Source organism: Setaria viridis, chromosome 5 (genome assembly GCF_005286985.2).
Source record: "Setaria viridis chromosome 5, Setaria_viridis_v4.0, whole genome shotgun sequence".
Taxonomy (NCBI): domain Eukaryota; kingdom Viridiplantae; phylum Streptophyta; class Magnoliopsida; order Poales; family Poaceae; genus Setaria; species Setaria viridis.
This window is the reverse complement of record NC_048267.2, coordinates 16,772,718-16,785,105: the sequence shown is the minus strand read 5'-3', so window position 1 is coordinate 16,785,105 and position 12,388 is coordinate 16,772,718. Positions and strand designations below refer to the sequence as shown.

The window sequence follows — 12,388 nt, the reverse complement described above, 5'->3', positions numbered from 1 at the left end:
TGATACTTTTGAATATCAAGCTTTTTGGATTTGTTGTATCATCGTCTTGCGAAAAATATTGTTGAGTCCCGAAGTATTGCAACTCTGCTGTGCCCGACCCTTCGGGGGTGGAACTCCGCCTTGCCCGACCCCGAGGTCGGGGTCGGATGCGCCCGACCCTTCGAGGGTGAGACTCCGCCTCGCCCGACCCCGAGTCCTGGGGTCGGGAGCGCTCGACCCCTCGTGGGTGGAACTCCGCCTCGCCTGACCGTAGGTCCCAGGGTCGGAGTAGTCGGAGCCCCTGTCGTGTAGGCTAAGCTTGGCTTGTAGTAGTCCCAAGTATCGAGTAGTCGTAATGCTGTTTGAGTACTCGTCTTCTGAGGGACACGGGTGTACTGTACTCAGCTGTCCTTTGTTGCCGTACTGGTGTACTGAGCTCTTTCGTCTGTTGCGGAGGCACGGGTGTACTATGCTTCTTTGTCTGTTGCAGCATGAGTATAGTCACATGGGCAGAGTCAGGAGTTGTCAGACCTATTGACCACGGGTGCACAGTAACTCCTGGGCCGGTGGTAGTTGGAGCTTTTGGCTATAAATAGAGCCATCTGGTGGTCAAACCAACTCAAGCTCCTGAGTAGCGATGGATTGCCTGCGGTTGCTTTTGTTTGAGTGTAGAGAGCCAGCAAAGAGCGCACTGATGCTAGAAGATTCCTCGTAGATTAAGGCTACCTTGCCTCCACAGGCTCTTGCGCTCGTAGGGATAGCCGCGATGCTAGAAGAATCCTCGTAGGAGGGTTCGTCGCCTGCCTCATCTCGTAGCTACTGATCCAGCGAAGTACGCGCTGGAACTCGCAACGAGTGATGGGTCATGAGTGCCGCGGTCTTCATCCCGCTCTGAAAGATGGTGGAGGTGCGGCCGTAGAGCAGATAGGCTTCGCAAGGCTAGCAAAAAGAGCAGCCTTGGTTCCCTCTAGGCGCGTCTTCCTGGCTTTGACGTTGCCGCTGTCCTGGTGATGGCGGTAATGGAGTACCTAGACGTGCCTTGGGTAGGACACCATCGCGTTGCAGCGTTTTGCGCAGCTTCCTTGCGTGTAGGCCCCTCCTGCGGTCGGCAGACCTGAGTGGCCTTGTGATATAGTAAAAGCCTGAGACTTAAATGCAGCCCGCCAGTAGGCAGTTGCTTGTAATCTTTGTTGAGCTGAGTCCTTGTATGTAATTTTGATGTACTCTTGTTTCAATAAAGAAGAGTTTCCTTTGTTGTATTGATAGCGCGTTGAGGCGAACACCCTTTGAAGTCAATAACCAAGTAGCCATCCTGAGTAGTCGCCTGGAAGTGAGTACTCGGGTGCTTCTACGGGTAATAGTGATAGAGGTGTTCTATATTCCAAGAGTTTGGCACCTGTTCACCTGAAAGCTCTTGGAGTTTGTAAGATCCGGGTCCTGTAACCTTTGATACGATGTAAGGACCTTCCCACGGTGAATTGAGTTTATGCAATCCTGACGTGTCTTGAATACGCTTAAGGACCATATCGCCCGAGTTGAAAGATCTTTCCTTGACGTTGCGGTCATGATAATGCCTTAAACCGTCAAGGTATCTGGCAGATTGCACAAGTGCTGCGCATCTTATTTCTTCCCAACTGTCGATATCCGTTCGCCGCGTTTCTATGGCAAGCTCTTCATCATATTGTTCGACGGATGGTGATTGCCACATGATGTCGGCGGGTAGTATGGCTTCTGAGCCATATACTAGGAAGTAATGTGATAGCCCCGTAGTCTTGCATGGTTGGGTACGTAGGCCCCACAAGGCATTGGGTAACTCTTTGAGCCATCGGCCGCCTTTGGTGTTGCCGACGTCATGTAGTCGTTTCTTCAGAGCATTGAGTATCATGCCATTGGCACGCTCGACTTGACCGTTGGCTCGCGGATGAGCAACCGAGACATAGCAGACGTCGATGCCGCTGTTCTCGCAATACTCCCAGAAGTCATGATTGTTGAAGTTTGACCCGAGATCGGTGATAATTCTGTTGGGAAAACCATAGCGATGTACGATTTCATCCAAGAAGTTGAGAACTCGGTCTGCCTTTGGGCAAGTGACTAGTTTGACCTCGATCCACTTGGTGAATTTGTCAATTGCCACGAGTACTCTGTTGAATCCTCCTGGCGCAGTTGGTAATGGGCCAATCATGTCAAGCCCCCAGTAGGCAAATGGCCATGTTGGAGGTATTGTGACCAGCTTGTAAGCCGGCACATGTTGCTGTTTAGTGAAGAATTGGCAACCTTTGCACTTCTGGACAAGTTGCTTGGCGTCGGCTAGAGCCATGGGCCAGTAGAACCCTGCTCTGAAGGCCTTGCCGGCTAGTGTCCTCGAAGAGGCGTGGTTGCCACAGATTCCTCTGTGTATTTCCTCTAGGATTTCGTGGCCATCTTCTCTGGTAACGCACTTCATGAGTACTCCAGATGATGCGCCTTTCCTATAGAGCTTGTCTCCGACTAGAACGTAATTCTTTACCCGCCGGGAGATTTGCTCAGCTTTATTCTTGTCAGATGGTAGCTGGTGATCTTTGATGTAGTCGATGAAGGGTGTCCTCCAGTCGACTTCTATCATCATGATCTCTCAAGAATCGTCAGTAGTCGGGGCTACTGGCGGTGTAACTTGTTCAGGTATGGATGGCTTGCGTAGCTCGTGTACGAAAATTCCTGCTGGAACTTCTGCACGAGTTGAGCCCAATTTAGATAAGACGTCGGCAGCAACGTTGTTGTCGCGGACGATGTGATGGAACTCCAAGCCGGAGAATTTGTTTTCCAGTTTACGAACTTCTTTGCAGTAAGCGTCCATATTGTCCTTGTTGCGGTCCCACTCATCATTGACCTAGTTTATGACGACTAGGGACTCGCTGTACACCAGTAGTCGTTTGATGCCGAGAGAGATCGCAAGGCGAAGGCCGTGTAGCAGTGCTTCGTACTCGGCTTCGTTATTGGATGCTTCCCAGAATATCTGCAGCACGTACTTGAGTTGGTCTCCTTTGGCGGATATGAGTAAGACGCCTGCGCCGGCTCCTTCAAGTTTGAGGGATCCGTCGAAGTACATGACCCAATGCTCTTGTCGTTCGACTGGAGTAGGAACTTGATTTTCAGTCCACTCGGCTATGAAGTCGGCCAAAGCCTGAGACTTGATGGCTGTCCTTGGCTTGAAGCTCAAAGTAAGAGCTCCGAGTTCGACTACCCATTTGGAGATTCTACCCGTGGCATCTCTGTTATGGAGAATTTCGCCAAGCGGGAAGTCGGAGATGACTGTGATGCTATGCTCTTGGAAGTAATGGCGCAGCTTCCGCGAGGTGAGCAGGATAGCATATAGGAGTTTTTGTATCGGTGAATACCGAGTTTTGGAGTCCGAGAGTACTTCGCTGACGAAGTAGACAGGTCGTTGAACCTTGTGAGCGTGGCCCGGTTTAGACCGTTCGACTACCATTGCCGTGCTGACGACATGAGTGGTAGCGGAGATGTATAGGAGCAAGTCCTCGTTCGGCGAGGGAGCGGTGAGTACAGGAGGCTTTGGCAGAAAGTCTTTGAGTTGTGTCAATGCCTTATCTGCCCCTTCCGTCCACTTGAACTTGTCCTGGCGTTTGAGAAGCTTGAAGAAGGGTAGTCCCCGTTCTCCAAGTCTCGAGATGAATCGGTTGAGAGCGGCCACGCAGCCTGTGAGTTTTTGCACATCCTTAATGCTGGCTGGAGCCTGCATGTTTGTGATGGCAGATATCTTCTCTGGGTTGGCCTCAATGCCGCGATGGCTAATGATGAACCCGAGGAGTTTGCCGGAAGGTACTCCGAAGACGCACTTAGTAGAATTGAGTTTCCATCGGAAAGCGCGTAGACTGGAGAAAGTTTCCTCCAAGTCGGCGATGAGTTCCTCCCGTTGTCTTGTTTTGACGACGACTTCGTCGACATAGGCTTCGACATTGCGATGAAGCTGCTTCTCGAAGCACATCTGTATAGCCCTTTGGTAAGTTGCTCCTGCGTTCTTGAGTCCGAAGGATATTGTTTTGTAGCAGAAAGCTCCAAAGGGCGTGATGAACGCTGGTTTGGCTTGATCTTCCTCTTTGAGGCTTATCTGATGATAGCCAGAGTAGCAATCGAGGAAGCATAGAAGGGCACACCCAGCGGTGGAGTCGACCACTTGATCGATCCTGGGTAACCTGAAAGGATCTTTCGGGCAGTGTTTGTTGAGGTCGGTGTAGTCGACACACATTCTCGATTCGTTGTTTTTCTTGCGAACAAGCACAGGATTGGGGAGCCAGTCAGGATGGAAGACTTCCTTGATGAATCCTACTACGAGTAGCTTGGCTAACTTTTTTTTGATGGTGTCGCGTCTGTCCTGAGCGAAATGGTGTAGTCGTTGCCGTTTTGGAGTAGCTTTGGGATCAACATTAAGGGAATGCTCAATCAGTTCCTTGGGCACACCTGGCATGTCGGCCGGTTTCCAAGCGAAGATATCGTGGTTAGCCCGAAGGAAACTGACAAGCACGAGTTCCTATTTAGGATCCAGCCCTGTTCCGATCAGGGCTGTCTTGGAAGGATCTCTGGTCTGAAGGTCGATCGATTTGAAGTCTTGCTCGCTGGTGGGTTTCACCTTTGTGGAGCCTGGCTTGTTTTCTGGGATCTTGAGTTTAGTTGGATGGAGTTTCTTTGAAGCTGTGAAGACTTGCTGCATGGGACTAGGAGATTGAGTAGTCGCAGCAATTTCCACAGCTTCGGTGTCACACTCATAGGATCTCCGAAGATCTCCTCGTAGCGTGAGCTCACCTTTGGGACCTGGCATCTTGAGTACCAGGTAGACATAATGTGGTATGGCCATAAACTTGGCTAGTGCTGGCCATCCGAGTATGGCGTGATAAGAAGTCTCGAAGTCGGCGACCTCGAATCTGATGTACTCGGTGCAGTAATGTTCTTTAGTTCCGAAGGTAACTGGGAGGACAACCTGTCCCAGTGGTATGGCCGTGTTCCCGGGTACAATGTCGTAGAAAGGTGAATCTGTTGGAATAAGCATGTCCGTGACGTTGACGGTTTTTGAGGCTGGTTGGAAATTTCCGTCTTCATCTTCGTCATTGCGGGCTTTGTTTTTGCCCTTGTCTCTGTTTTTAGCGTACTCTTTGGGAGTTGGTGGGGCTGGTAGATCTTGCATAACTCGGCGCATGCTGTAATAGTCCAATGCGGAGTGCTTGCTGGTCGGGTGCCATGGGCACTGCTTTTTGAGTAGCTCCGGGAAGGTTGGTCCGTCGTCGTTTCTGCGCTGTCCCTTTTTCCCGGAGCTGGTCATGGCAGCAACAGTGTTGTCGGGCTTCCTTTTGCGATTATGATTACCTGGATAAGAATTCCGAGCATCGTTGTGACGAGTTTTATCTGTGTCATTGTTGTGGGTGTTGTCGTGTCCGCGGTAACGGTGGGAACCGAACCGTTCACGTTCTTTGTCTTCTTCATCGGCCCACTGTTGCACCATGAGCTTGAGTTCTTTGACATTGGCCGGCCGTCGGCGACCGAAGTCTTGGTATGTTCGTCGATCGTAGAGTCCATTTTGGAAACACTCGATGATGTCTGCTTCGGAGATGTCTACTATGGTAGCCTTCTTTTCGAAGAACCGTCGTAGATAGTCGCGCAGGGTTTCGCCCTCTCTCTGCTTAATTTGTTGTAAGTCAATCTTGTTGCCTCGTCTAGCCATGGAGCTGGCGAAGTTGTTGGTAAAAGCCTTTGTCAAGTCTTCCCAGGAGTCGATGGACTTGGGTTTAAGTGACTCGAGCCAGGTTAGTGGTGCGGGTTCCATGCATATAGGAAAATGAATGACCTTGGTATCGTTGTTGCCTCCGGCTGCTTGGACGGCTAGCGAGTAACAGTGTAGCCATTGAATTGGATCTTACTTGCCATCGTACTTGGTAATGCCGGTCGGTTTGAACTTTTCGGGTAATTTTGTTTTCATTACCCGGTTTGTGAAAGCGGGAAAGTGGTTGTAGCTGTCGACTTCCCGTTCACGCCGACTGTTAAGGATTTCTCGTAGATCGCTGATGTTGGATATCTCGTGGTTTTTCCGAGTAGGGCGAACACTTTTAACCGAGTTGGTGCAGCTGGCTTCACCTACATCCTTCTGTTGAGTAGGAGCTTTGTGCTTGCTTGGACCTTGGCTGTGTTGCGGGGCTGGTTGACTGCTTCATCGTTTTGTGGGGCGGCATTTTTATCTGCAGCCCCCCTGCTTCCATCTATAATGCGAGGAACAGACGGGATTGGTGATTCTTTGTCAAGCAGCTTGTAAGCTTGCTCTGCGAGTTGTGCAATTAGTCCATTGCCACGCTGCACGAGTTGAGCTGTGGCTGCGTTATCATTGTCTTGAGGCATCAATGTCGTCAGAATGTTGATGGAAGCAATAGCCGCGAGTGTAGTTTTGTGCTCCTGAGCCTGCACTGCGTTGAAAGCCCGTTCAAGATTTGTAATAGGGATATTTGTAGCCATTAACTGTCGACGCTCAGCTCGAGTAGTATTGCGCGCCCTTCGTTGCTTGCGCTTTTCAGGAGTTTCATTGTCGGCTGTAGACTCATCATCAGAGATGTTGTTGACTTGTGCTAGTCGCCCGGGGGTTCTATTCTGGCTGGTTCCCGGGTTGTTAACTGGAGTAATAACAAGTATCTCCCTGTCCGGGTAGTAGCTTCCGGAACTTGAAGTGGCAATCTCTGTGTAGCTTCCTTCATGGTTGGATGTAAGTGGAACGCCTTCTTGATATGTCAAGTTGTCTATATGGGCGATGAGGCGCGAGTTGTAGTCACGGTCGAAGAAAGATGGTCGCAGTCCCGGCTAGTGGACGAATCTGCCTTGCGGTGTCGAAGTTATTACCAACCCTTGGGCTGGACCGGATAATGGTATTTCTGGAGAGTAGGGTGAGTTGGAGTCAACGTCCTCATCGTACCCGAGTTCGACTTGGGTTCGAGCAAGAGAATCTTGATAAACTTTTGTCGTGTTGCGAAGTCCGTGCGGGAGCCGCTTTGAAGTTGAAACTGATTTGGATGCTGACTGAGGTCGCCGAATCCGAAGCGAGTCCGACCCTGAGTCCAGGGGTTGGCCGAGCCCGACCCTGTGAGGCAGTAGCTCCGCCTCGCCCGACCCTGAGTGGAGCGCCGCCTCGCCCGACCCTAAGTCCTAGGGTCAGGAGAGCCTGGCCCTGCGGGAGGGTAGCTCCGCCTCGCCCGACCCTGAGGCCTGGGGTCGGCGAAGCCTGACCCTATTGAAGGGTAGCTCCGCCTCGCCCGACCCCGAGGGGGGCTCCGTCTCGCTCGACCCTGAGTGCTGGGGTCGGCGGAGCCCGACCTTTGAGTGAGACGTTGGCATAGTCTGAGGCGAAGTCGAATCCGACGCGTAGTCGAACTTGAGCTTGTTGACTTTGAAATCTTGATTTTTTCCGGTCACTTCTTCTAGTTTCTTCTCCTGAGAGTCGATGATCTGGCGTCAGAACGATCCCGAGCCTTCGGCGACGCAGAGCCAGGATCCGAAAACGAAGGTGGCGCCGGCTTTGATGAAGAAGACGGGCCTGATGATGACTTTCGCCATTGAGTTCGCACTGAGAAACTCGATGAGTTCCCCTACCTGGTGCGCCAGCTGTCGATGTTTTAGACCAGCAAGCCGCCTAGGGGTACCCTAGGTGGTCTTTTATGTGGTAAGGGTCGTCGAGAATCAAGGAATCAATAAGGACGCAAGGAACATGATTTAGACAGGTTCGGGCCGCTAGATCGCGTAATACCCTACGTCCTATGTGTTGGTTTGTATTGATGTATGTTCTGCTCCTGAGGGATCTGTTTTGAGGGGGGTCCCTGCCCGGCCTTATATACCCGGGAGGGCAGGGTTACAAGTCTGAGTCCTAGTCGGGTACTATTACAGAGTTCTACTGGGTATCGTCCGAGTAGTTTTCCATAAACATACAAGACTAGTCCGAGTAGGATATGCCTATCCTTGTTCTGATCACGTCCGAGTACGTCCCTTAGTCGGCCGCCCAAGGCCTACTCGTGGGTCCGAGGAGTAGTCCCAACAGCAGGCCCCACAGGTGGGCCCGGCTAGCCATGTCAGTACTAAGTGGTGCCTATGTGGCAGCCACGTGGGCTGCAGCGCGGCGCGCGCGCGTGGCGGCGAGCGCGGCGCGGGCATAGGGGAGAGCGAGATTGCGGGCATAGGGCAGCGGTGCAGGCGAGCGCGAGCAGGTGCAGGGCACGAGCAAGCGCGAGCGCACGGGCACGGGCTTCCCCGGCTGTGGCTCGGCCGTGGCGGCGTGCGGGGTCCCAGTGTCCCGAGCTCGCAGCGGCCCGTGGTGATGCTTATGGCTATAGCTACGCTAGGGCTAGGAAAGCGGGAAAGAGAGAGCGACGCACGGCTCATGGCGAGGCTCGTTGAAGGTGCAGCGTCAGTGGCGAGCGGCTTTGGGCGCCGGCGTTCCCGCGGTGGCTCCGGCTCCACCTCCCGCGGACAGCCTTCCATCTCCTCTTCTCCTTTTCCTCTTCTTCCTTCTCCTCCTTCCTCTCCCCACAGCCCTCTCCTCCATACTAAATACGGGCGGTGGCAAATGGCGGCGCCCAAGCGCTTAGTGTTGGTGAGGCCGAAGAGGGGAGCGGTGGCCTTTATATAGAGGCGGAGAGGTGGTGCAAGGGCAAAAATGGCAGCGGCCGTCCATCCTCGGTGGCGTGCCAGGGGGGCGGCATGGCACCTATCCGTCGACACCGTACTAGGGTTTGGGCATGGCGGCGCATGGGCTCCGGGGGCACGGAGGACATCTCCCCTCCATGGAAGCCTCCGGAAGGGGGACACAGGGCGCCTCCAGGCCGACGATGCGTGCCAGCGCAGCGCGGCGTGCGCCCGTGACCTCGTATGCACGGCGCGCGTGCCGTATGGCTAGAGGTGGAAGAAGGTGCTACAGGGCACAGGCGGCTGACTTGTGGGCCCGGTGTGGTAGCGGGCGAAGGGGTGAGTGGGCGAGCAGGCTGGCGCAAGTGTGCAGGCGGTAGCGGCCTGTTGGGCTACGCGGAGGGTGAGCTGAGCTAGCGAGTCCGGGCTGAGCGAGCTGGCGGGCCGAGCGAGCTAGGGGGCTGAGGGAGGTAGGGGGCTGAAGGTTAGATGGGTTAGATTTAGTTTTGTTCTTATTTGAATTAGGTTTAGGTTTTAAATTTAGTTTGCCTCACTCTAACAAGAACTCCAAATAAAATTCAAGAAGAACCTAATCATGCCACACATATTTTTGAAATGGAATTTTGGGTAAGAGACAGAAATATCTAGTTTTTTAAATGAGCAAACAATTCAATCAAAAACTTTTTAAATCTTTACAAAAATTTACTCAAACAAATATTATAAATTTTTGGAATATTACACCTTTCTTCATGGTATACGGTGCGGAGGCCATCCTCCCCACCGATCTTGACTACGGGGCGCCCCAGGTCAAGGCGTACGACGAGGCAAGCTCGGAGGAGGCCCGCTAGGACGCGCTCGACTAGCTCGACAAGGCACGAGACATGACGCTCCTCTGATCTGCCAAGTACCAACAAGCCCTCCGACACTACCACAGCAAGAGCGTATGAGGCCACACCTTCAAGGTTGGAGACCTGGTCATCCGAAGGGTCCAGATGACCAAAGGCAGACACCATCTCACACCTCCATGGGAGGGACCCTACACCGTAGCTGAGGTCCTATGCCTGGGGGCTTACTGCCTCAAGGACAAGGACGGTGACATCCTCACTAACTCCTTGGACATTGAGCATCTACATCGCTTTAACCCTTAGACCTTTCTCAAGTTTGTACAAACATTTTGCACCATAGCAATCAAACAGAGTAGCATGCTCGGTTAAGTTTGATTTCTTAAGGCTTTCCTAGCTGAGCAGGCCACGCCGACCCACGAGTGCAACCAGCGTGACTTGCTCGCGAGGGCTGCTTGCATACATATGCATTCCTCGGTTGCACCTCTGTAAGCCTATCACGATCCGAACCTGTGTCACTCGACCGACCAGGGTCAAACAAAGTCCTCCGTGGACCAGTCCTCGGACTTTATTGTGCAAGGAAAATGACAAAGGCAAAAAATATGTGCAGAAGAAGAATTAGATTCAAAAACAAATCCGCGACAAAAGCTACGACGAAAGCATTGAAGTTCATTACATGGTCCTGGGCTCAATGCGAGAAAGGCAAAAATTTAAAAAATCTACTCTGTAGGGGCTTCCAGAGGGACCTCGCCTCGAATTGTGGTCGGAGAAATCAACTCGATTAACTCCTGCGTGCCAGGGGCCACCATCTCCCCAAGCTGCATCAACTCCTTGGAGGTGCGGTTCCTCGCGTAGCCGCTCCCAACAGCGGTGAAGTTCACACCATCATAGTGGCCACCTGGGTGAAAGCGGTGTGGGCACCCTGGTAGAGCACCTCCGCAATTAGGTCGTCCACCTAACCACGCACCGCCTCTAGCCGCTTCGCGAGTGGACCCTCGGGGGCCACACCCATGAACAGGTGGGCCCAAAGCACCTCCGACGTGCCCCAAAGTGACTCGAGCTCCCCAACCACCTCCTGCAGGTGAGTGTTCGCCATGGTCCGCTGCTCAGTAATAGCGGTAAGCTTGACGCGCAAGCCTACAGTAACAACCACCCACGTCAAGTCCAACCACTACAAAAGCTAACCATTACAGGGTTCCCGGAGAGTCTAAGCCTCCACGTCGATGGCCTTGTGTGCTTGCTCTACCGCAGCACGAGATGTCTCTGCCTCGTGCACGGAGTGCACCAACGCAGCCACGTGCATCGCTATGTCCTCAGCCTAGTGGACGTGCCCAGCTACTAGCTCCGCCTCCCGGGAGGCACGCTCCTGGGCCTCCTTCATGGCCTCAGCCGCCAATGCCGTCTCGGTTGCAACAAGGAGGGCACGTTGCTCCAAATCCCGTGCTGACTCCACTCTCCAACCTGGCCACAGCTAGGGCCTCCCATAGCTGCTGTACTTTTGCCCGAGCTTCCCTTGATGCAGCCAGTTCCTCCTCTAGCCTCCGCCAGTCCGCGACCTCTTCCACCTGCAACTGGTGCGCGGTGTGAAGGAACCGCAAATAGGTCCATTAGCCCCTAATGAAGACGCACTATGGTGAGGGTCTCGGCATTGCTAGACAGAAAGTAGTTGGAGAGGGTCCAGGCTTGAACACGAAGAAAGAGAGGTGAGGGAAGGTTACCTGTCCACGCAGTAGACTCTCATCGTCCATCGCCTTAAAGGCATTGCTCACCGCCTCCATGGACGTGCTGAGTAGCTCCTGAGCCTTGGCGAGCTCGTTGTGCACTCAGTACCCATGCTCAAGCACGCTCCCCCAAGGTGCCATTTCCTGGATGTTGTTAAGAGCGAACAATGCCTTGCCCAAATGTCGGTGGTGCTCCCAGGTGAGCATCGGGCCCACGCCTAGCACGGGCGCCGGCCCAGCCAGACCCACCTAAAGCTGGGCGGCATGGTCGGACATGGCCTCCTCAGGCATTACAAACCGCCCGCACACCTCCTCCACGCCACTATCACTGACGGCCACCTTCGACAATGAGGCGTCCGCTAGGACCACCACCTCCAGAGTTGCCACCCTCGCCACATGAGCCTCCGCGGCCGCCGAGCTCTTGCTAGCCTCCTCCAAAGGAGTGGCGAAGGACAACGTGGCGACTGGCGGTGGCGGAGGACGAGCCACCATGACAACTGGGGTGCTCGATGGAGCGACAAGAGCTGCCAGCTCCACCACACCCGTCCTCTTAACGGTGGCTGGTGACAGCAGGATAATCGACCCCACAAAGCCCACCGACGCGCGTGCCACCACGAGGCCGGGAACAAACTCCCTGCAACATGAAACCACAGCTCAACGAGAAATTTAGGAAAAAAGCATGAAGTGGACACACAGCCTCAACCCAAAAGGTGCGAGTGAAAGTTAAACTTCTTATCTATCAGATTGCCGCAGAGGAAGAGGTGTCAGACGGTGCTGCAGAGCCAGCCACCCCAGCTGAGGGCGAGGTAGAAGTGGAGGGGTCGGGATACCTCGGGCTGCGTCTTTAGGGATTCCACAGGATACCGCCCGACCTTCTGCGGATCGAGAGATTGCAGTGGCATCCGCGAGCTCTTGAGGCTGCGGGGTCACCATTGTCGCCTCCGACCTTGGCGGCGAGGGAGGGGGGTTATGGCTGCCATGCCCTTTGACACATGGGATCTCGGCGCTGGCGCTGTCACAGCGGCTATCGGTTCTCGCACCAAGACCACCGGCATAGGTTTCGTCGCCAAGAGTGATGCGTCAACAGTAGGTCGTTGGGATGGTGCAGAGCTTCCACCAGCACCAGGAGCCTCACTTGAGCCTCTGCCCATTGAGGTCGCGCTTGCCATGACAGACTAGTGGCTACCGCTCTCCGAGCCCAAC

General features: G+C 53.7%; 1 protein-coding gene across 1 annotated transcript in view; it reads right to left on the bottom strand.

Moving 5' to 3' along the window:
• The window catches only part of LOC117856285 (uncharacterized), a 32,717-nt gene extending 22,157 nt beyond the window's left edge, over positions 1-10,560 (bottom strand). The window contains exons 1-2 of the mRNA XM_072293948.1: positions 10,425-10,560; positions 10,242-10,362 (exon numbers count right to left, since the gene is read on the bottom strand). Coding sequence (XP_072150049.1) covers positions 10,242-10,362; positions 10,425-10,560 — 257 coding nt within the window. The remainder of the gene's footprint in view (positions 1-10,241; positions 10,363-10,424) is intronic.
• Positions 10,561-12,388: the final 1,828 nt, after the last annotated feature.